Raw genomic sequence first — 22,332 nt, 5'->3', positions numbered from 1 at the left:
CCCCCTCCCTCTATCTCTCTCTCTCTCTCCCCCCCCTCTCTCTCTCTCCTCCTCCTCCAGCTCATCACCTTGTGAACGTAACACGTCAGTGTGCATGTGTCTCTGTGTGAGTCACACACTGACGAGTTATCAGGACCTACACAGCATCACTGACACTGTGAGTATACTGATGACTATTATTATTATTATTATTGTTGTTGTTGTTATTATTATTATTAATATTGTTGTTGTTATAATTATAATTATTAATAATAATACCCCCCAAAAAAATTACACTTTCAACCTGGTCCCTGAATTGGGCATTGTCAAAGAAAAGAAAAGAAAAGAAAAGAAAAGAGAGAAAAAATAAAAAACTAAACAAAAGAAGTGTATGAAGTAAGTAAGTCAGGCTTACAGTAATGTAAGTTGAGTGTGAGCGTCCAAATCCATAAGGCATTGTTTTACTTTATAACCTTAAAATGAATCACTCATTTAGCAGAATAATGGTTTATTCTAGTTGAGTTTAAATATTGAAATTGTGCGTAATTATATTACTTACCATATCCAGCTGTATAGCTTGTGTAAGGACATGAATATCCATTTGTCCTTTATACTTTCTTTGTTTTCTCTTCTTTTTCTTTATAATTGAGAGCCTGCCCATGTGAATATAGTCCTTTTTGATTGTGTTTCTATTCCTCACATTTTCTATTATTTGGCCTTGAATACTTTCCCTCCATGTTTACCATCATTTGCTGTTTTGATTTCAGTTATGATGAAATAGTAGGGTGATAATGATACATCTAGTACAGGTGTTACCAATGATACAAATTAAGTCTCTGTCCCATTTAGTGTAGCAGAGTCTTTCCAGTGAGCCAACATGCATAATAGCAGCACCCACTCTGTTTGACCTGAATGGAACACAACCTTAATTAGTAGCATTAGTAACACCTGTGATTGAAGGAATCTTGCCATTTATGTCAACATGGCTTCCGTGAAAGAGTTCTACTCTATTGCAAAACTGAAACAGACCTCTGTGTTGGTTTATGTCTGTGTGGTCCTCAAAGTGGGTTCTGGGGGTGAACCCCTAGGGGTCCAAAATATTGATGGTTAGGATTCAGAACCAAATGGACCCATAGTTACAGGTCTGTAACTCTGTCCGTGGCTTAATTCATACCAAACTGTTTCATGTGATGATCAGATGTTTCATGTGATCAGATGATTCATGACATGTGATCAGATTGTGGCTCATCAGGTGTTTTTCTTTCAGTCTGGATCTCCAGGTGTGTGGCAGAGGAGAGGGAGGTGACCATGGGCTCTGCCTCCTCCTTTTTAGGCCCCAAACACGTTTACCTGGATGTGGACGGGAAGGTGCAGAAGGTGGGTCCAGCTGAAGGTTGCACCCTCTGGTCTTAATATGTTTGTTCTTTGCTCTTTAATATCAGCATTTATGAGGTTAGGTTGTTGGGTTTGGTATCCATGGTGCTTATTGGAGATGCCCATAGTGTTAACCTTGAGTTCTCAAACATTTAAATGTCTTAAGGACCCCCATAACTTACCAAAGAATGGAACCAAAATGCCACTGCCTTAAGCCCTATTTTATACTTTGTCTTACAACAGTGTATCAGTCCTCAAAGGAGTTATGTTGTCCATTTGACTTAGATTGACATAGATATGACAACATATTACTGACAATAATTCACAGTTAGGGTAGTCCACTAAATCATGTTTCCAAATATGGTTGGGAGTGGGGCAGTCAAATGTAACCACTGGTTGAACCTGGTATCTCTATAGGTACACAAAAGAAAAGAAAACACAGAGCAGCCTAAAGATAGTGAAAAGATAGTGATAAGATTGGCTGTTTTTGCCACACGACACCATATGAATAAATCAGGCATACAGTAAGTGGTTAACAAGGGAATTGGAGAGTTACCATAAATAACCATTGCAATCAAATGCACCCCCATGGAGCAGGTATTCCCACGTCACCTCAAGGGAGGGTAAAAATAGCCTACAATTCACTGTACTGTTGCTCACAGGTGTCCTTGACACACCAAACATCTGCTGTTAGCAGGTTAAACACTGCTTCCATTTTCTGCTCTCCTATTGTTATAGTCCGGAGTGTTAAAAGTCCTCTTCCTCATGTCCTCTGTGTGGTTTAAGTTAGAGATGCACGATATTAAAATGTTGGCCGATATCCGATAATAATATGCAGGGTCAAATCGTACGATACCGATACCGAGATATTACATTATTATATATTATATTTATAGCTCATTGCTGATTTATTTTTATTTTTTTCATTTTCAAAGCCATTAACGGTCACATTATTATTGCATCAATGTCGGTGAAATATCGGTGAAGAAATATCTGAATTATTTTGACATTAGTTTGATACGGATATTGTATTCTTTATGAAATATCGGCCGATATCGATATGCTACCGATAATATCGTGCATCATTAGTTTAAACCCTTGGTTTAGATCAGCGAATCTCAGATAAATCCACAAATACTCATAAATGGAACACCCTGAGTACTGATGGGAGGACCGGCCGGCTGGCGGGCGGGCGGACGGACGGACCACGTCATCACGCTCATGTCACTATGACTCAGCCATAACCAACCTTTGGAGAAAAGCAGAGGGAAATAACCTACCATAATTTTCACAGGTACGCTTCAAAACAAAACAAACAAAAAGCAGTTTTTTTTTTAATAAGAGGCCTTTAATAATGAACACCTTAACAACTTATCTCTGAAAGTGAAGAGTAAGGGTCCATTATTACACAGTTAAATTAACTAATTATTAATTATTAGTTAAAATAACACTAGATGTTGCTGTGTAGGACATGTAGGTCTCCAGGAAAAATACATATTTATTTTGTCTCTGCACAAAACCTCCAAAAAACAAGTCAAAATGCTGTTGCAACACTGCTCAATACAGCATTTTAATCACAGCGGTCCAGCAACAGCACAGCAGTCATTAAGGCACTTCTGACAAGCTTACGAGGAGGTGTCTTAAGCCTCTGGTGTCATGTTTCGATGTTCCAAACACACTGCATTGATAACATATTGACACACAGTGGCCGACGTGCTGAGCTACTGTAGAGTGTTTCAAGTGCAGAGCTGGGTTTGACACATGTCTGTTCAAGAGCCCCATAGAGGCTGACCATTTGTCTGTTACACCTGCTGGCTTCAACATTGTACATTGCTGGGCCACAGTTGTCTCCGCACCATTAGAAGGACATGCTAATGGGTTAGGGTGCTGTGATTTTTCCATTGCTTTTTTTCATATATTTTTTATATATTTGTTTAATCCATACCCCATTGTAGAAACAATCTGTTACAGTCTGTTACAAGTAGGCCTACAAGTTCGGTATTCAAAATGTACTTGAGTAAAAGTACAAAAGTATTGGTATCAAAATATACTTAAAGTATCAAAATTAAAAATACTCAGTATGCAGAAGGTCCCATTCAAATGTATAAAATGTAAACAATCCTTTGAAAATAGCAGATCTACATGCTCACAACGCGTCAATGTGTTGTGAGTTACTACAAAGTAGTAACTTTGTAGTAAAGTTTTCAAGTAATTGTAGTGGAGTAAAAAGTACAATAATTCCCTCTGAGATGTAGTGGAGTAGAAGTAAAAGTACTGAAAATTGGAAATAGTAAAGTAAAAGCACCTCAGAATTGTACTCAAGTACAGTACGTGAGTAAATGTACTTAATTAATCGATACGGCAATAATTGTATCGTATTCCTTGCCGATAATCGTATCGATACAGAGGCTACCATATCGATACGGCAGGAAATGCTGTGTGACGCGACAAAAAGAATACCAAAAAACATCAGCTATGGTGTGTTTGTGTGTAACTCTGAGAGTGTACAAATGGAACTTGTTAATCAAATTAACATTGATTTTACAAATTAAATTGGGGTCCCAGAGATAGAATTGTCATTACATGGGGGTCCGTAGCCAAATGCATATCAAACTGGGGGTCCTTGAAATTAAAATGGTTGAGAATCATTGCTAAAGCCGTAAAAATCTTCTCTTATTGGGGGTCCCTGGCATATGTTTTCAAATGGGCTCTGCAGGCTAATAAGTGTCAATTTGGGGGGTCCTTGACCTGAACAAGTCTGAGAACCACTGCTTTACACCACTGACTTCCATTCTATGCAAGCGAAGGGGTGGAGCTTAGGGCTGCAAAGTTTTGACATGTTACGTGTCGTTGCGCCTTGCCATTCGTTTGCCACTCCCCTTCAGACGGTCACATGTGTGACCGAACCCTTAAGGCCTTTGCAGACAGGGTGTGATTTTTCGCATGGAAAAAACTGACAATATCATTTTTTAAATGAACACATGGTTCTCAATGACCTCATGCACACCGGCTCCGAATTTACCGTGCGGCGATGCGATGCGACGATGCGTTTTTTTTCCAATCGAACCCAGTTCGATTTGTGCGTCTTTTTGCCTGCGGTAAAAACTGAATGACTAATCGCACCCTGTCTGCAAAGGCCTTTACTGTGTTGAACTCTGATTCGTTTGACACCAGTGTTACGGCACTTCCATAGACTTACATTGTAAATTCAATAATGTATTGCCAAAAACCAACTCAACCAAAAGTTTGATTTGGAATTCTGTGTGCTCAGAGTTATAACAAGAACAAGAAGAATGTGGTAGTAACACTTGCCATGGGGCGACCAAAAAGTTCCAAATAATACTGTATAGTTCCAAACATATGAATCTTCATTATGGGTGTTGATTAAAGCACGCACGATACATGACATCAAAGAGTGTCATAATAACTCGTGTCTTTCAACGGGTCTGATGTGACCATGGCCCTGATGCTGATTTCTTATGTGTGAAGCCTCGCGCTCCAGCTGTCCCGTTCCTTCATGGACAATGGTGTGTGTGTGTGTGTGTGTGTGTGTGTGTGTGTGTGTGTGTGTGTGTGTGTGCGCGCGTGTGCGTGCGTGCGTGCGTGCAGAGCTTCAACTCATTCAGCCAAAGTTCTAACACTGGTTTCATACAGTATCCGCATGTGACTTCAACCTTCTGAATTCAAAGACATGAAATGTGATAGCCCTCATCCTCTCTGTTCCGACACCAAACATCTGAACAACAGCATGTGACCTTTCTTGAAAAAGTAACTAAGTACATTTACTCAAGTGCTGTACTTGAGTACAATTGTGAGCTACTTTTACGTTACTTTAGTGTTTCCATTTTTCGATTCTTTATACAGTACTTCTTACTCCACTACATGTACCTTTTCCACTACAGTTATCTGAAAACTTTAATTACTAGTTACTTAGCAGATTAGATTGTTATTACAAAACATACCCAACCATATTTTATACTTCAGCTTTCCAAAATGGCCGATCTACAACGATTTGACTTTTTGTGCAATTGTATCTACAATTTGTTTTAAAGATTTTTCTTTAAAAAAGAAAGAAAACATTTGTGAAATGGGACATTCTGTATGAGTAGAGTGTTTTGATGCATATACTTTTGTACTTTTACTCAAGTAAATAGAGTCCTTTTACTTAACAGAGTAATTGTACATCGTGGTGCTGCCATGTGACACAGGCTGCTTTGTACGGCAGGTCATGATGCACAGTTGTGGGCCTTGTGGCTTTATTATATTCATTATCGTGTGAACGTGGTGGTGACGTGTTTGCACTGCTGCATCTACCAAACTGTAGGATACTAGTACACAAGTAAAACCCTCCATGCTTACTATCATTTTCAACTATAAAATGTGTGTGTGTGTGTGTGTGTGTGTGTGTGTGTGTGTGTGTGTGTGTGTGTGTGTGTGTGTGTGTGTGTGTGTGTGTGTGTGTGTGTGTGTGTGTGCGTGCGTGCGTGCGTGCGTGCGTGCGTGCGTGCGTGCGTGTGTGTGTGTCAGGTGGTGTTCAGTAGACACTGCTGTCCATGTGACATCAGGGAGCTTCTATGTTCCTCCTCCAACATACCCAGGTACTGCTCCCTTTTCCTTCTCTCTCTCTCTCTCTCTCTCTCTCTCTCTCTCCCTCTGCTCTGCTCTGCTCTGTCGCTTGCTTCTTTCTGCATTTTGTGACTATGATCCCCTTTGAGGATGGAAGCTGCCCCCACCCTAGAGACTTTCAAAAACATGCTTAGTTAAGAAGACCCACCCTTTCACTGACTCTATAGGTTCACTTGTTGTTTTGTGTGTGTGTTTGGTTTCGATCAGCTCCCTCCCGTTGTGACTGACTGACAGTGGGACTGAGTTCTTGTTGTCCTAGTCTAGTCTTCTTTGTCTTGTCCAATGTTTTTCTCTTTTCTCTTCCTTGGGACTGCGCCCCAGGCCAGTGCCAGGCCAGTGTAATAACTGAATGGGGGGCGCACTACAAATCCTGAACCTGTGAACCTATGACCATGTTCATGGTTATGTTGAGGACAATGAAACAAGAGGTGTCATCATGTCCCCCCAAGTCACACCCACTGTCCCTCTCTCTACTATCGTCCCCCCCCCCCCCCCCCCCCCACCAGGAACACTGGCATCGTCCTGATGGATCCAGATGGTGCCATAGTCTCCATAGATCCCACCATGCCAACCAACACTCCAAAGTACAGTAATGATATTGAATTACGCACACGCGAATCCAACAACACACACACACACACACACACACACACACACACACACACACACACACACACACACACACACACACACACACACACACACACACACACACACACACACACACACACACACAAACACTTGATTGACTGACTGACTTACAGTTTTACAGTACACTGTAATGTTACTGGTCTTGATGAAAAGAGTGTCATTGTGTGAAACAGCATTCATTTATTTAATGACATAAATATCTGAATTGAGGATGAATGTATGTTTCTCACACACAGCTCCTTGTATAGAGTTGTCCCCTTGTCCGGCGGCGGTCAGCTTGGAGGTAAAATAGACTTTCCTTCCGTGCCATATAGTAGACCTCTAAAAGCTTCCCCACTCACACACACACACACACACACACACACACACACACACACACACACACACACACACACACACACACACACACACACACACACACACACACACACACACACACACACACACACACACACACACACACGTAAAGTATGGCATTCCTTTAACACCAGTAAGCAACAATTACCAGCAGTGACTGTTGTTCCCAGTGACTCATCACCTGTGCAACTAGTGACTCATCACCGTGTGTTTCTCCTCCACAGATAAGGACAGCATATTCCAGAACGTATTGACTCAGGTGGCAGATCAGTTCAGCAGGTATACAGTGTTGTGGATGTTATGTTACGGCTGACGCATCGTGCCCTCACCCACCCTCACACATACCTCATTCACACCAGGGCCTTTCAAACATGTCATGTGACAACAGAACAGGCCTCATAGCCGTATATGACCCAAAATAGCGGATCTACAAGCTCGACTGTGAGCTTGTATTGGCTATTTGTGTGCGACTTTACACTTGGCATACGCCCAATAGCTGTATGCCAATACACTACAGTATATTGCTACCTGTTACTGTTCTAGGAAACCGCATATCTGTTACTGTTCTAGACAAGGCAAGGCAGTTTTATTTGTGTTGCACATTTCAACAACGAGGCGATTCAATGTGCTTTTACACAGAACATCAAGCAAAGGAAACACAATTATATGATGACATTTGGATGCATAAAACAAAATAAGTAAAACATTTACAGATACAGTTACAGTGCAGAAGAAGAGAGAGAAAAAAGGAAAACAAAGAAACTCAATTAAAGGCAGTGGCAAACAGAAAAGTTAAATAATATTAATCCTTAGAAATAAGTGTGGCAGCAGACCAACGCTGTCTCACTCCCCAAAATGCATATTGTGACTTCATGGGATGTGACATCCACGTCTAGTGATGTGACATGATCCCAAGAAGTCAACAGTCAGACGGTGCCTTCCCGGTCTCTTCCCGGGCACTTCCGCACTCCAGGAATGCGGAAGTGCAGTTCTCAAACCCAACCCAAGAACTGGAGTGATATGCTCTTTCTCTACCTCTTTCCTCCTCCCTTTTCAACTACACATTTTTGTTTCACCCCCTGTAGCCCAGGCTACACATCATTCTCATTGCCACCCACATCAGTGTTTATGTGACCCTATATGAACAACTCTTTGTTTCCTTGCAGAGCTTTTCGCATCAATGAGTTGAAGACGGAGGTCACTAACAGGCTAGCTATGCTGGAGAAACGCGTGGAATGTAGGTGTTTTGGGTTGTTGTTCTTTTGTTGTTGTTGTTGTTGCTTGCAAGTGATTCTCACAAGTGTGTGAACTGTGAAATTCTTCTTCTAGCTTTTCTGTCTGAGTTCATATGAAAGTAGGCTACAACCAGTCTCCTTGTGTCTATATAACAACATCTCCAGTTTGTCTCAAATAGATTGTTGTGGCCGTGCCCGGAGGCTCAGCCAGTTAGTGCACAGGCATACCGTATATGTCAGCGCAGACGACTCGGATTTGAATGCAACCCCTATTTCTGTCTCTGTCTCTGTGTCTCTCTCTCTCTCTCTCTCTATCTCTCTCTCTCTCTCTCTCTCTCTCTCTCTCTCTCTCTCTCTCTCTCTCTCTCTCTGTCTCGCTCTCTCTGCACCCTTAGTTTCCCGTCTCTCTACACTGAAATGAAGCACAAACATTTTGTATTCATAAAGAGTTTCCATGCATATCAGCAGTGGTGGAAAAAATACTAAATTGTTTTACTTAAGTAAAAGTATCAATACTGCAATGAAATACTCAGTTACAAGTAAAAGTCCGGTATTCAAATTTTACTTGAGTAAAAGTACAAAAGTATTGGTGTCAAAATGTACTTAAAGTAGCAAAAGTAAAGTAAAAGTACTCATTATGCAGAATGTCCCATTTCAAAGGTTTTCAAATGTATAAAAATCCTTTGAAAATAGCAGATCTACGAGCGTTGTAGAACACTTGTAGTTATTTTCAAATTGCCAAAGTATATATAGGAAGTAGTTTTGTAATAATAATCAAAATCTACAAAGTAACTAAAGTTTTCAAATACTTATTGTGGAGTAAAGGTAAAATATCTGCCTTTGAGATGTAATAGAGTAGAAGTAAAATGATTGAAAATTGGAAATACTCCAGTAGAGTAAAAGTACCTCAAAATTGTACTTAAGCACAGTCAGAGCCTTCTGAGTGCAATGCTTGAGCACACGGCTTGTTGTCGTTTCAGTGGAAGGCTTGAAGGTGGTAGAGATTGACAAGTGTAAAAACGATCTCAGGAAACTACGAGATGAGATCACCTCCTCCAAGGGTGGCAGCAGGTAAAAATGAAACTCTAGCCACCAGCTGTGTGACACAATTTATTATACTAATTGCATTTTTATATTAAGACATTCAAGTGTTAATGATTAAGAGCAGGGACGTGCACAGATAGACTCTAGGTGGTGCTAGAGCACCTGCCCTTTGCCCTCTTGACCAGAAGTGCCCTTTTGGGAAAAAAAAATAAAAAAACGTTTTTTTTTCTTCCAGTTGGCAGCAGGGGTCTTCAACAGGGGGTCCGGGACCCCTAGGGGGTCCTCAGAGTTACTACAGGGGGTCCGCCAATTCTTTATGTGATATGATTTTTCTTTTTACCATAACCACTCGAAACCTAGCATCCCTTTTCTGAGGAGAACTTTAGCCAAAAATAGCAGATCTACAAGCCCACAACGCCTCGCGCTGCGAGGCGTTGTGGGCTTGTAGATCGGCTATTTTTTGCAAAGAGGTATAGGTGTAGAGGGAAAAAAGAGCACACCAAGTCAACAAAAAAAAGGATAATTTACTTGAGCACCTGCCCCTCAAAATGTCTGTGCACGCCACTGATTAAGAGAGAGAGACCAATGAAAGTTGTGCTTGATTTTCCATCTCCTGGCTTCAGAGTAAACTGCTCTTGTAAATACAACTACTACACAGAGGTCACTCCTAGACGAGACGTTCCCAGTTATCCAAAGGTACTGTGTTTATTTTTATTTGACCTATTTTACCTTATTTTTTAAGAAGTGTTGTTGAGATCAGAAAATGTCTTTTACGAGAGACACCTGGCCAAGATAGCAGCCATATAAAAACAACAATAATCACTCACAACACAGTAAAAAAAAGAAGAAAAAGTGCCAGTCCCCACACTGGCACATTGCATGTTGATAACACCACGCTGTCTCTTCAGATATATGCTGAGACAGTGTTTCCCAAACATTGTATCAGTAACATTTTTTATCGGTCGTGAGTAAAAGTCCCTTTTTTACATTTACTAACCAATGTTTTTAATTATTATTTCAAAAGATTCTCAAGAATGTAAACTTTAAATTAATATTTGTAAGACATAAAACAAAAATTCAAAAGCAATTCAGAAATATTCCAAAATAAAATCCAATAAAATAATTCTTCCATAAATAGATAAAAGCATGTTAGAAATAGTGATAGTAGCAGATCTACAAGCTCATGTCACGTTGTGAGATTTTTTAAAAGTTTGGGTCCCAGGGAGACACCAAATGTATGTTTTGGGTCTCGAGCGGGACAAGTTTTGAGAAACATTGACTGGCTGATTTCAACTTATAACGATGTTTCCATCTGGTGTGTGTACAGTACACCTTGTTTCAACTTATAACGATGTTTCGATGTGGTGTGTGTACAGTACACCTTGTCTCAGGAGACCATCGAGGCGCTGAAGAAGCCTACGTTTGACGTCTGGCACTGGGAACACAATGAGGTTTGTTTGTTCATATCAACCCTGTTATGTCCTTGCTTCCCCTTCCTGGTCATCCCTGGGCGGCTGGAACCCTATGTTTCTGTCCGTAGATATACAGTAGCCTGAGGTCCTCTGATTTGGCTCTACTAGTTGTTCCTAAGTCTAGGCTGGTGAGCAAGGGTGACCGGGCCTTTGCCATTAGGGCCCCTAGACTCTGGAACAGCTACCCATCGGGTTCGCTAGCTCCATAACCATTTTCAAATCTAAATTAAAAACCCCTTTTTATAAAAACGCCTTTTTAACCCCCTAACGGCAGAAATTGATCCATCTATTCTCACTGATACTGTTATTGTCTGTTGCTGTGTGTCTTTTTTCAAATTGTTTATGATTTACGATTTGCTGTTTGATTATAAGTTGTTAAGCACTGTTTGAAAAGGTGCTATATAAATAAAGTTTATCATTATTATGATTACTATTATTATTATTATTATTATGATTATGATTACTACATTTATTATGATTATGATTATTATTATTATTATGATTATTATTATTATTATTACCCTTATTATTATTATTATTATTATTATATCACTGGCGTCTGGCCCAGAGTTCTAAACGTGTAATCCCTATCCGAGTGGATCAGATTTGTATTTTGGGTAGTTTTGGTACAAAAACAGCATTGGGATCACTTGATATCCGATCAGTGATCATAGAATTATCTCGGCAAACATTTATGTCAATAAGAAATATAAGTTTGATTAATCAAATAATATGTTTACCACCCACAATCCAAACATGATTCACTCGAATAGGGATTAAATCTTTGGAACAACAGGCATTTATAGTAATCTAGTCAGTCGAGACAGGCTCACACAGTTTTCAAATGCTTTTGCCCCAAATGTCTGTGAAAAAGAGTAGAAAATATGTTGTTTCCCCTTTGCAGTTGCATAAATAACTTGACTAGACAAATTTCTCCCACGGGAGACAAGATAAAGTTACCTTGAACCTTGAACTGGAAACCAAAATAGTCAAAGTCTAACTAACCTACTGCTTAGCAGAAATGGGGGAAAAATGGTTTTGTTTTCATGAATGGAAATGACAGTGTCCTGTTACAACATTAAATGATGTAGAGTTACAGACTATGTGGCACTCAAAGATTGTGTAAGAGTTGTCTGGTGTGAGAGACAAATTTTAATGTGTGTCAGTAGTAGTCCTTGTTCGAGATAACCAACATCATCGGGCAGCAAGTTTAGACAGCGCATGGTGTATTTTGACAGTTACAGGAGGTTTTGAGACGTTTATCTGGTCCTGACCATCTCGTTCCTCCATTGTGGCTGCAGATGTTGAGCTGTCTGGAATACATGTACCATGACCTGGGTCTGGTGAAGGAATTCAACATGAACCCCATCACACTCAAACGCTGGCTGGTAAGGTTACCGCAGTACAGGATTGGCTCTGTTCAACGTACCTGGGGAGGGGAATATACTTTTACAGCTTCACCCAGCTGATGGCTGCTCAGATAGCTTTAATGACCCCACAAGCTACAGTATTATGGGTTAACCGCTTAAACCCTGTACTGTATACTACGTAAATAGCAAAAAATAGCTAGTCTACAAGCTCTCTCTGCATCGCAGATGCGTTGTGAGCTTGTAGATTTATTTTTCACTGAATGTTCGCCCATCTTTGCCAATTATTCGCCTATGACATGCTCAAACCCCTTTTTTTATTTTTTTATACTACATTTAGATGTTCTGGTTTTGATGTGGATTTACTTGGATAGAGATGCTAATGGTAGAACTAGAAGATTTGAAAAAGTGCATTGTGTACCGGATCAGTGGAAGTGGAAATACTATATGACCAGAGCACACATACACACACACACGCACGCACGCACGCACGCACGCACACACACACACACACACACACACACACACACACACACACACACACACACACACACACACACACACACACACACACACACATGTCAATGAGTGAGTCATTACGTGAACAATGAACGTGTGTCTCCTTAGTTGGCCATTCAGGAGAACTACCGCAGTAACCCCTTCCACAACTTCCGCCACTGCTTCTGTGTCAGTCAGATGATGTATGGCATGATTAACCTCTGCAACCTACAGGTGAGGTGTGTGTGTGTGTGTGTGTGTGTGTGTGTGTGTGTGTGTGTGTGTGTGTGTGTGTGTGTGTGTGTGTGTGTGTGTGTGTGTGCGTGTGCGTGTGCGTGTGTGCCTGTATTTATTTACGTATGTGTCTTCCCTATAGGAGAAGTTGACTTTGACAGACATGGGCATTCTAATGACAGCTGCAGTGTGTCATGATCTGGACCACCCTGGCTACAACAACACGTAAGAGTCTTTCTCCATCTCCTCCAACAGTTGAAAACAATGTTTCTCAATGCTGGGTCTGGGGGGCCTGTTGGGTCTGGTGGGGGGGGGGGGGGGCAAAACAAATCCATTTGTACGCTCTCAGAGTTACAGACCCAAGCACAGAACTTTGATCACTTTTCATTCTCAAATAAATGAATGAAATAGCCTACTGTTTACAACTTCAAGTGTGAAGAAAGTGAAGTTGATATTATTTCGGTATGGCATTGTGAAAACCTTAATCCTAAATCCTAATAAACCGTAATCCTATTTGGCTCACTTGAACAATTTGTAGCTTTGTAATAGGGAAGTTAAATTGATTTTTTCTAAACAAATCTCATCCATATAAAAGAAGTACAAGAAATAACGTGAAAAGGCTAATGTTATCAAATGGGGTTCTGTGGCCTAATGCATATCAAACTGGGGGTCCTCGAACAACTGGTTTAAAACAGCTCCCGCAACCCTGTATCGGATTCGTATCCTCTGTTGTCTTCTAGTCTCTCTCCTCTCCTTGGTTTCTTATCAAACAGAACATCTTTATTGTTAAGAACATTCAGTTTTAACCATCTAAGTCCAGCTATAGTTTTTGTCTAGCACATAAAGGCAGGGGAAGGAGGCGATGGAGCTCTCTATGTTTAGACGAATGCGATGGGGCCATTGGGCATCTCTTTGTAGGGGTGTTGAGAGACGCATCGCTACAGATGTCCAAGCATTGCATGTGCAATGTAATTGTCATTGAGCTGTGGAGCTGGTGTTCGGGTCTGGAAAGAATGCTGAATTATTCTATGCATGTTGGGGTTCAGCAGTACTATCAGGTTGTGCTAAGATCTTTCTGTTAGAGAAGAAAGATATTAAAAGGTGATATTCAACTGGCCTCAGCGGAGCTTTCTTGTGGCCCCTGTAACACATTCCATAGTCCAATGTAAAAATAAATGTACAAAATTATTATTAAATGGTTCAGTTTGAATGTTTTTCATAACCGTTAACCATAGTTCGTTAATGGTTAATCAACCATCAACCGATGAGAATAAAATGTAGCCTAGGCCTACTATTTAGAATGTAGGAGTGTTAGTGACTCACTCAGGGTCCCAAATTAAAATCCACAGTACTGCATTTGCAGTCAAGACACTGCTACAAGAACCCAAATGCGGTTAAATGTAATCTTTGGTCAGTAAGTTACCCATAAGAAAATACAGCTCACTTCATATGTACTTAAGAAAATTATCTGGTGTTAAATTGGTGTTAAGTATAGGCTAGCAAAAGTATAAGTGTAAAGACCTTTTTGTTTTGAGTGGATTTTGTCAATCTTCCATTTTCTCCATCTTCATCCACTTCAAACAGCTTGTGCTCTTATCAGCCAGGTGCTCAAAACAAAAGCAAAAACCTTTCATTCATACGAACATGTAAACACTTCACCTTGCCAGGCTGCCTTTAATACTCGCTTCCATTCCAATGACCCGTGCACAGAACACAATGAAATATCTAAGACCTGAGGCAAATTCTAAAAATGTCTTCCTTCTGAACTACTAATGTTGCTATATCAGTGGTTCTCAAACATTTGATTATTGTCGTAGGAATACGACAAAAAAAGAAATCTCCATGAATTCAAGGCTTTGTGGGGTGTGTAATTGATGGAAAATAAGTAATGTTTTGGGTGAACTACTCCTTTAAAAGAAAGGACCTGTATTATTATTTTTTTGGACATGCATTCATTAGATTATTCGATGAAAACTGTATGCCTTTCTCTTCATCCATCCATGCATGCATCCATCCATCCATCCATGCATCCATCAGATACCAGATCAATGCGCGCACAGAGCTGGCAGTGCGTTACAACGACATCTCTCCCCTGGAGAACCACCACTGTGCCGTGGCCTTCCAGGTCCTGGCTCTGCCGGAGTGCAACATCTTTGCCAACGTGGATCCCGAGGCCTTCAAGCTCATACGACAAGTAAGCTCCATTTGACCTTAGCTTACAGCAGGGGGTCTTCAACGTTTTTTCAGGCCAAGGACCCCTTAGCTGAGAGAAAGATGAAGCAGGGACCCCCTACTGCATATTGCATAAAATTGACTTTTCAAAGATTTCATAGATAGCTTCATAGACTTGTCACTATCATCAGTGTTGTTGTTTTTTGTCAATTGTTTTTTGTTTATCTTTCTTACACTTTATCTTCTAATAATGGATTCATGTTCAAGTGTATTTTAAGACATTTAACCACTTAAACCCTCAATACCTTTTTCCCTTTACACCAAACCTAGCCGATCTGCTATTTTTGGCTAATGTTCCCCTCAGAATAGGGTTGCTAGGGTTCAAGAGGTTAATGTAAAAAAAAAAAAAGATCCTATCACAGAAAGATTTGGTGGCCCCCGGTAGTAACTCTGAGGACCCCCTAAGGGTCCCGGACCCCCTGTTGAAGACCCCTGGCTTACAGCCAAGCTGTTGGGTAAGGCTGGACTCACACATGCATCTCAGAGTGGCAGTTTCCCTGTTAACTCCTATTCTATGGAAGATATTGTGACATCATGGGGAATGGATTGTGACGTTTCAGATGCGTTGTCTGAAGCAAATGTCTGTGTCCAGCCTAAAGGCAGTCTGAAACAAGAGCCATACAATGAACCTGTTGGGTAAATGCAGTCTGAAACAAGAGCCATACAGTGAACCTGATGGGTAAATGCAGTCTGAAACAAGAGCCATACAATGAACCTGTTGGGTAAATGCAGTCTGAAACAAGAGCCATACAGTGAACCTGTTGGGTAAATGCAGTCTGAAACAAGAGCCACACAGTGAACCTGATGGGTAAATGCAGTCTGAAACAAGAGCCACACAGTGAACCTGATGGGTAAATGCAGTCTGAAACAAGAGCCATACCATGAACCTGTTGGGTAAATGCAGTCTGAAACCAGAGCCATACAATGAAACTGTTGGGTAAATGCAGTCTGAAACAAACACTTCCTTCAAGCAAACGTGATAGGGATGTCATTTGATGTGCAGGTCGATCAGGAAAATGTATTGATTTGCCGACTTGATAGGAAAGATGTGGTTCATTGTCCTCTTCCACAATATTCAAAGGATGTTGGACCAATCACAACAGAAAATCCATTCAAGATTTTTCTAAATTGTTTGAAAATAGCTGTAGTATAAAATATGATTAAAAGATAAACTGATTTTGATACTATTGTAATGGCCGGGAATCGAACCTGGGTTTCACGTGTGGAATGCCAACATCTTAACCGCTCGCCTAAAGGGGAATTCTCGCTTGGTCGGGGGAGATATTAGGATTTTGGTCATTAGGCAGAGGCTCTGAACCTCTACTGCTACACTATATTAACTAATTTATCTGGGGACCACCTGAAACCTCCTCAAGGACCCCTGGGGGACCCCGGACCCCACTTTGAGAACCACTTGTGTACGTGGCTGGCTGCACAGGTGAAACGGGACTGGGGGACGTGGGACAGCTGCTTTACTTTCCACTCATTTTCAGAGCTTCCGAAGTACAGGCTGTTTGGGCGGAAGCATTTGAAAATTGTGGGAGCCAACACATACAGTATAGTCTTGAGAGCAGTGGTGTAAAGTAACTAAGTACATGTACTCAAGTACTGTACTTAAAGGTAGGGTAAGTGATATTTTTTGGTTAAAACAAAAAGTATTTTGTTAAAAGGTTAAAATACTATTCTGATAGTAATCATTGCTATATAGTGTTTTTTCAGTAACAGATGTATCCCTGTCTCTCCAGCTCTTTAATAAACAGAAAATACATTTTTCGGTAGGTGTCAAAATCTCAGCCAATCAGGAGAAAGTAGTGTCATCACTTCCAATTTCACTTGTTTAATCTGTATCCTGATTGAGTTCTTTGTCCTATTGTTCTACCCCACTACATCTCAGAGGAAAATATTGTACTTTTACTCCACTGAGTGAAATGATTTGAAAACTTTGGTTAACTAGTTACTTTGTAGATTTTGATTATTATTACAAAACATACATTACCCACTTCAGCCCATACATTTCGGCCATTTGAAAATGGCCGATTGCTTGTAGATTTTCAAATTAGAAAACTTGTATAATGGGGCATTATTATGAGTACTTTTACTTTTGGTACTTTAAGAGTATTTTTGATACCAATGCTTTTGTACCTTTTTACGGCAAGTACATTTTGAATTCCGGACTTATTGATACTTTTACTTAAGTAAAAATGATGAGTACTTTTTCCACCACTGGAGCCAACACATGTGTCTTGAGAGACTATGATTTACATGACTTTGACTTTGATACTTTTGTCCTCTGCCAGGCGATCATCACCCTGATCCTGGCCACTGACATGGCCCGGCACGGGGAGATACTGGACTCCTTCAAGCACAAAGTGGACGACAACTTTGACTTTACCAACGAGGAGCAGCTCACATGTGTACGTACAAGGCATTCTTGTACTTCCGTTTCTGTGGATATAAATAAATATTTCATGTGTGTGTGTGCGTGTGCGTGTGCGTGTGCGTGTGCGTGTGCGTGTGCGTGTGCGTGAGCGTGTGCGTACGCGTGCGTGCGTGCGTCAAGTTCTGCTGATAAAAGCCTTAAACGCTGTTTTCTGTGTATTTCAGCTAAAGATGGTGTTGATCAAGTGCTGTGACATTTCCAATGAAGTGCGACCAACGGAGGTGGCAGAACCCTGGGTGGACTGTCTGCTAGAGGAATACTTCATCCAGGTAACCTTCACCTCACTCCTTCACCCTAAATCAGGTGGTCCTCCCTCCCAGTCTGAAAACTGCTGGAGACAGTGAAGCAACACACAATAACAATAGTGTGGGCGTTTCGCACATTGAGCTGGAATCGACCCCCGGTCTCCAGCTCAACAGACCGGCAGGTAACAAGCAACACCAAGAGAGCTACTGTAGCTGCCTTGGAGAAGCAAGTTATGGCCGGGTCTTTTGCGGGGTCGCTACAATAGCTTTTAAAGGGTGATGAAACATTAAATTGTATTTTTGAGCTGTAGCCTAAACATAATTATTCATGAATGAACTATTTTTTATTTCGTCATAATTATGACAGTGAGGTGCAAAAGTAGTGAAAATAGGAGGTCTACAACGTATTGCGTTGCTACACAGATTGTGAGTTTTTTTTATGTTGACATTGTTTGCCTATAATGCCCAACATGGGGTTGTCAAGGGATTTATAAATATAGAGGAGCTTGTGTCTAAATAATAACTACAATGGATCCACAAGTTCTTTTTTTCACCATTTCCTGAAAAGTAAGCTAAACTGTTTTGACATACTGTACAAGGTTTCAACCCGACAACGTGTCATTCCTATGATCCCAACATTTTCAAGAAACCTCTTATCTCCATATTTTAACTTTTTTGTGTTTTTTCCATAGACTGTATAAAAAGAATGGACTAAGCCACACCTCTGGTTTCTACTAGGGGTGTGCCGATATATCGTCCCACGATATATCGCGATACGTTTTCGTGACGATATGTATCTTCGATATATCGATATGTATGTATGTTTGTTTTGTTTTTTTTGTTTTTTTTACAATCATTATAATCAGGCATGCAAACAGCCCCGAGGTGAAAAGGGTGACAACATGTTGTTGTTTTTTCGGGTCAGGTGTCACACTATTGCCCTATTTGGATTGAAAACGGCTATTGTAGCTGAAAAGCTACAAGTTTGCATGTCTGAATAATGCAAAAACAGAATTATTTGTTTGCATTTACTTTTTTCCTCCCCCATATATTTTCATAATAAAAAAAGTGCGTATCGTATCGTATCGATATCGTATCGAAGTTGTGAGCCAAATATCGTATCGTATCGTTTGGTGAAATTAGTGTATCGGCACACCCCTAGTTTCTACAGACCGAAAATTAAGCCGATTGTTCAGGAGTTTGAAATCCGCCATCTTTAATATATGCCAAAAAGCCACCGGGAATAGGAACCGGAAATCAATCCCTAATGCTATTGGTTGGGTAGCTTGTCAATCAAGAGCGGGGCGGGGAATGAATGCTATTGGTTGTGTAGCTTGTCAATCAAATCATCCCGCCCCTCCTAGAGCATAGCCTACTTTATCGTCAATTTTAAATAAATGGGACCATAATTTAACAAAACGCATATGATGATGATTGAAAGGAGACTTTAAACTAGCAACTGGAAGCATATAGTATTTATGAAAATGTTTATTAAGGTAAGAAAATCAAGTCTAAAGCTTGTCAAAAACCCATCCGCTTACATTGAGAGAATATTCTGCCTGACACCAGCAGGGGTAAAACAGTGAAACTACAGGATATTCATATGAACTATCTCTTCCATATTAGAGACAATGTAAAAATCTCAAGCTGGCCCATTGTTTTTTTTTTGTAAATTAACGCCCTACTTGATCATACTACAGTGTCACACAAAAACATCAAAAGTAGCAGATCTACAAGCTTGAAACGCGGCGCAAAGCGACATGTTTTGAGCTTGTAGATCTGCTTGTATCTGCTTGTAGATCTGCTAGAGCTTGTTGCTACTTTTTCTTTTGTGTTACATAGTTTTGGATATGATACCTGCTCATCGGGAGCAGATAGGGCTTCAGTTTCTTGCTCAAGGACACTTCGACACTAACCCAGGGGGAGCCGGGGATCAAACCAAGAACCTTACATTTCCCAAGCGGCTGCTCTAACTCCTGAGATACTGGCTCCCCCAGGCATAAATAAATGCCTCAGTGCTGCCATCTACAGGTTGAACTTTTCACCCTGCCTAAAAACATGACATCAGTCACTACTTTTGGATCCTGTGACATCATCAACTGTACCCTGAGCCTCCATGTCAGAGACCAGCCTGTCATAGTGTCACACCCCCTGTGTGTGTAGCAGCGGTGTTAAGTAACTAATTACATTAACTAAAAACTTAGTACAGTTACTTTTACTTTACTGGAGTATTTCCAAATTTCTGTTCTTCTACTTTTTGTACTAATATTATACTTTTTACTCCACTATAATTATTTGAAAACTTAAGGGAACTTTGTAGATTTTGATTATTATTACAAAACATGCATTACCCACTTCAGCCCTATATACATTTCGGCCATTTAAAAAAAGCGATCTCCAAGCTCACAATGTGTCGCGATATGACATTGTGAGCTTGTAGATCTGCTATTTTTTATACATTGTATACATTTGAAAACTTGTGAAATGGGTACTTGGTACTTTAAGTAATTTTTTATATCAATATTTTTGTACTACTCAAATACATTTTGAATTCCAGACTTTAACTTATAACATTAGTATTTCTATATTGCAGTATTGATAGCCTACTTTTACTTTTACTACCGTTATTTGGGATCAGATATTGTCTGAAATTTTTGTTGTCCTAATATTGTGATATGGTACTGTATAAGTGTTGTCTTTTCCTGGTTCCAATCACTTAAGATATATTTAATACTTGAATGATACCAATTTGTTATACTGTAGATCGGCAATAAAAAAAAAATAATGATAATCCTCGCGATATTTGGTTAAAATGTATTGTGATATTTGACTTTGTCCAGTTACCCCTCACATTATATGTGGCGATCACTTTTATCCAAGGAGCCATGCATTACCACACACATCTCTACCGGTTAAAATAACATTTTATGTATTGAAACAAGTTCAGGATTTCAGCTTTCATAAGGACATACGTGGCATTGTAGGTGATGTCCATTGAGTTACTGCTACTGGGTTAGAAGGCTGATTCTAAAAGAGACACAATTAAAGCTTCTTAATAATTGCTATTCTCCTTGGTGAGCGTTTTCTCCGCTGTGTCTTCCAGAGTGACAGAGAGAAGTCGGAGGGTCTGCCTGTGGCTCCCTTCATGGACAGAGAGAAAGTCACCAAGCCCACCGCTCAGATCGGATTCATCAAATTTGTCCTCATTCCAATGTTTGAGTCTGTCATGAAGGTAGGAACGTGTGTGTGTGTGTGTGTGTGTGTGTGTGTGTGTGTGTGTGTGTGTGTGTGTGTGTGTGTGTGTGTGTGTGCGTGTGCGTGTGTGTGCGCGTGCGCAACTTTTGCTTACAGTAGTACTTCATTGTTGTATGTTGTCCAAACAGCTGTTCCCTCAGATCGAGGAGATCATGGTCCAACCGCTGAGAGACTCTCGTGACCACTACGAAGAGCTGAAACAGATCGATGACGCCATGACAGAAGTATAACTTCTAATCTATACCCTCCATCTTTTCTTTTCTTTTTTTATCGTGTATTGTGTCTGTTAAGGGATGTCCAAACCAAGAATGATAAAAGATAACTATGATGCAGAGTCCACACCTCAACTACAATGACAACGAAGTCGACTTTCAGAATGTTTTGATGAATGATAGAAACACTGACAACCAATCAAAATTCGTCCCAGTTTACAGGGTGTCTCTTCAACACATCACTGAAGTTCAACATGTCACATCAGTGTGGATGCTCACATCATTGACATTGTCTTTGTAGTTATCATTCTTGGTGGGCACGGCCCTTTATCTGTCCCGTCCACTGTGTTACATAGGTTTGCTAAAGTAAAGCCTAATTTATTTTATGTCGCATGCAATGTCACTCGCTGGAAATGTCACATTTTAAAGCTAACAAGGTGACACCGTCGTGCGACAAACATAAGTTTGATTTAAGAGTAAAGGCTGTTTTACACTCGTAAGTCTATCGGCAGTGTTGGATGGCAAAAAAGCCATGAGAAAGACAAAACATATCTGTTGTTCAGCAATGTCTTGCAGCTGTCAAAGATTATAAGGTTCCAGATGTGTGCCATCAGTTGTCTTGTCTTACATTGGCTTGCTGGACCAAGTAGGCTAATATGAATATAAAATCCCCTAGCCTAGTCCATAATGGAGGGAAATTAGTGTGCACAACCACAACTTACTGATATAGTAAATTAAATAAATCATTCATAACATTTTGTATTAATATTTTTGCAATAATAATGCTGTGTCTCACGACACATCGTTTGCAATCCACTGGTCCAGTGTCCTCCAACACATTATTAGTATGACATCTGTTGAGACTTTGTCTTACGCACCCACACACACACACACACACACACACACACACACACACACACACACACACACACACACACACACAAGCAATTGCTAACATAAAGGTGTGTCTTTTGTTCAACGAGGCACAGAAGAAAAAATCTGAGAGTATGGCGTTAGGAGGGAAGAAGAAGTAAGAGCTGCAGTGAGTCACAGTGGAGTCAGTGTAAATGTGTAAGTAACACAAACAGGCTGCTTTGACTCCTACAGTGTT

General features: G+C 40.4%; 1 protein-coding gene across 2 annotated transcripts; it reads left to right on the top strand.

The window, feature by feature from the left end:
* Nucleotides 1–1,266: 1,266 nt before the first annotated feature.
* Nucleotides 1,267–22,255, top strand: pde9ac (phosphodiesterase 9ac; the record flags this gene model as incomplete). 2 transcript variants are annotated; one of them, XM_084065143.1, is made up of 18 exons in its annotated part: nt 1,267–1,356; nt 5,881–5,951; nt 6,486–6,563; nt 6,867–6,913; nt 7,212–7,266; nt 8,154–8,224; nt 9,203–9,293; nt 9,890–9,962; nt 10,643–10,717; nt 12,040–12,126; nt 12,733–12,837; nt 12,980–13,062; nt 14,875–15,031; nt 17,367–17,483; nt 17,674–17,778; nt 20,858–20,986; nt 21,138–21,233; nt 22,205–22,255. In XM_084065143.1, exons 1-18 carry the CDS (start codon nt 1,288–1,290, stop codon nt 22,253–22,255), a joined length of 1,560 nt encoding a protein of 519 aa, XP_083921269.1. In that variant the 5' UTR covers nt 1,267–1,287. The 2 variants fall into 2 exon arrangements, with proteins under 2 accessions (XP_083921269.1, XP_083921268.1); XM_084065142.1 differs by having other exon boundaries at nt 22,202–22,255.
* Between the last annotated feature and the right edge of the window lie 77 nt (nt 22,256–22,332).

This window comes from Gymnoscopelus microlampas (assembly GCF_963454915.1).
Source record: "Gymnoscopelus microlampas genome assembly, chromosome: 8".
Taxonomy (NCBI): domain Eukaryota; kingdom Metazoa; phylum Chordata; class Actinopteri; order Myctophiformes; family Myctophidae; genus Gymnoscopelus; species Gymnoscopelus microlampas.
This window is presented reverse-complemented; position numbering and strand designations above follow the sequence as displayed.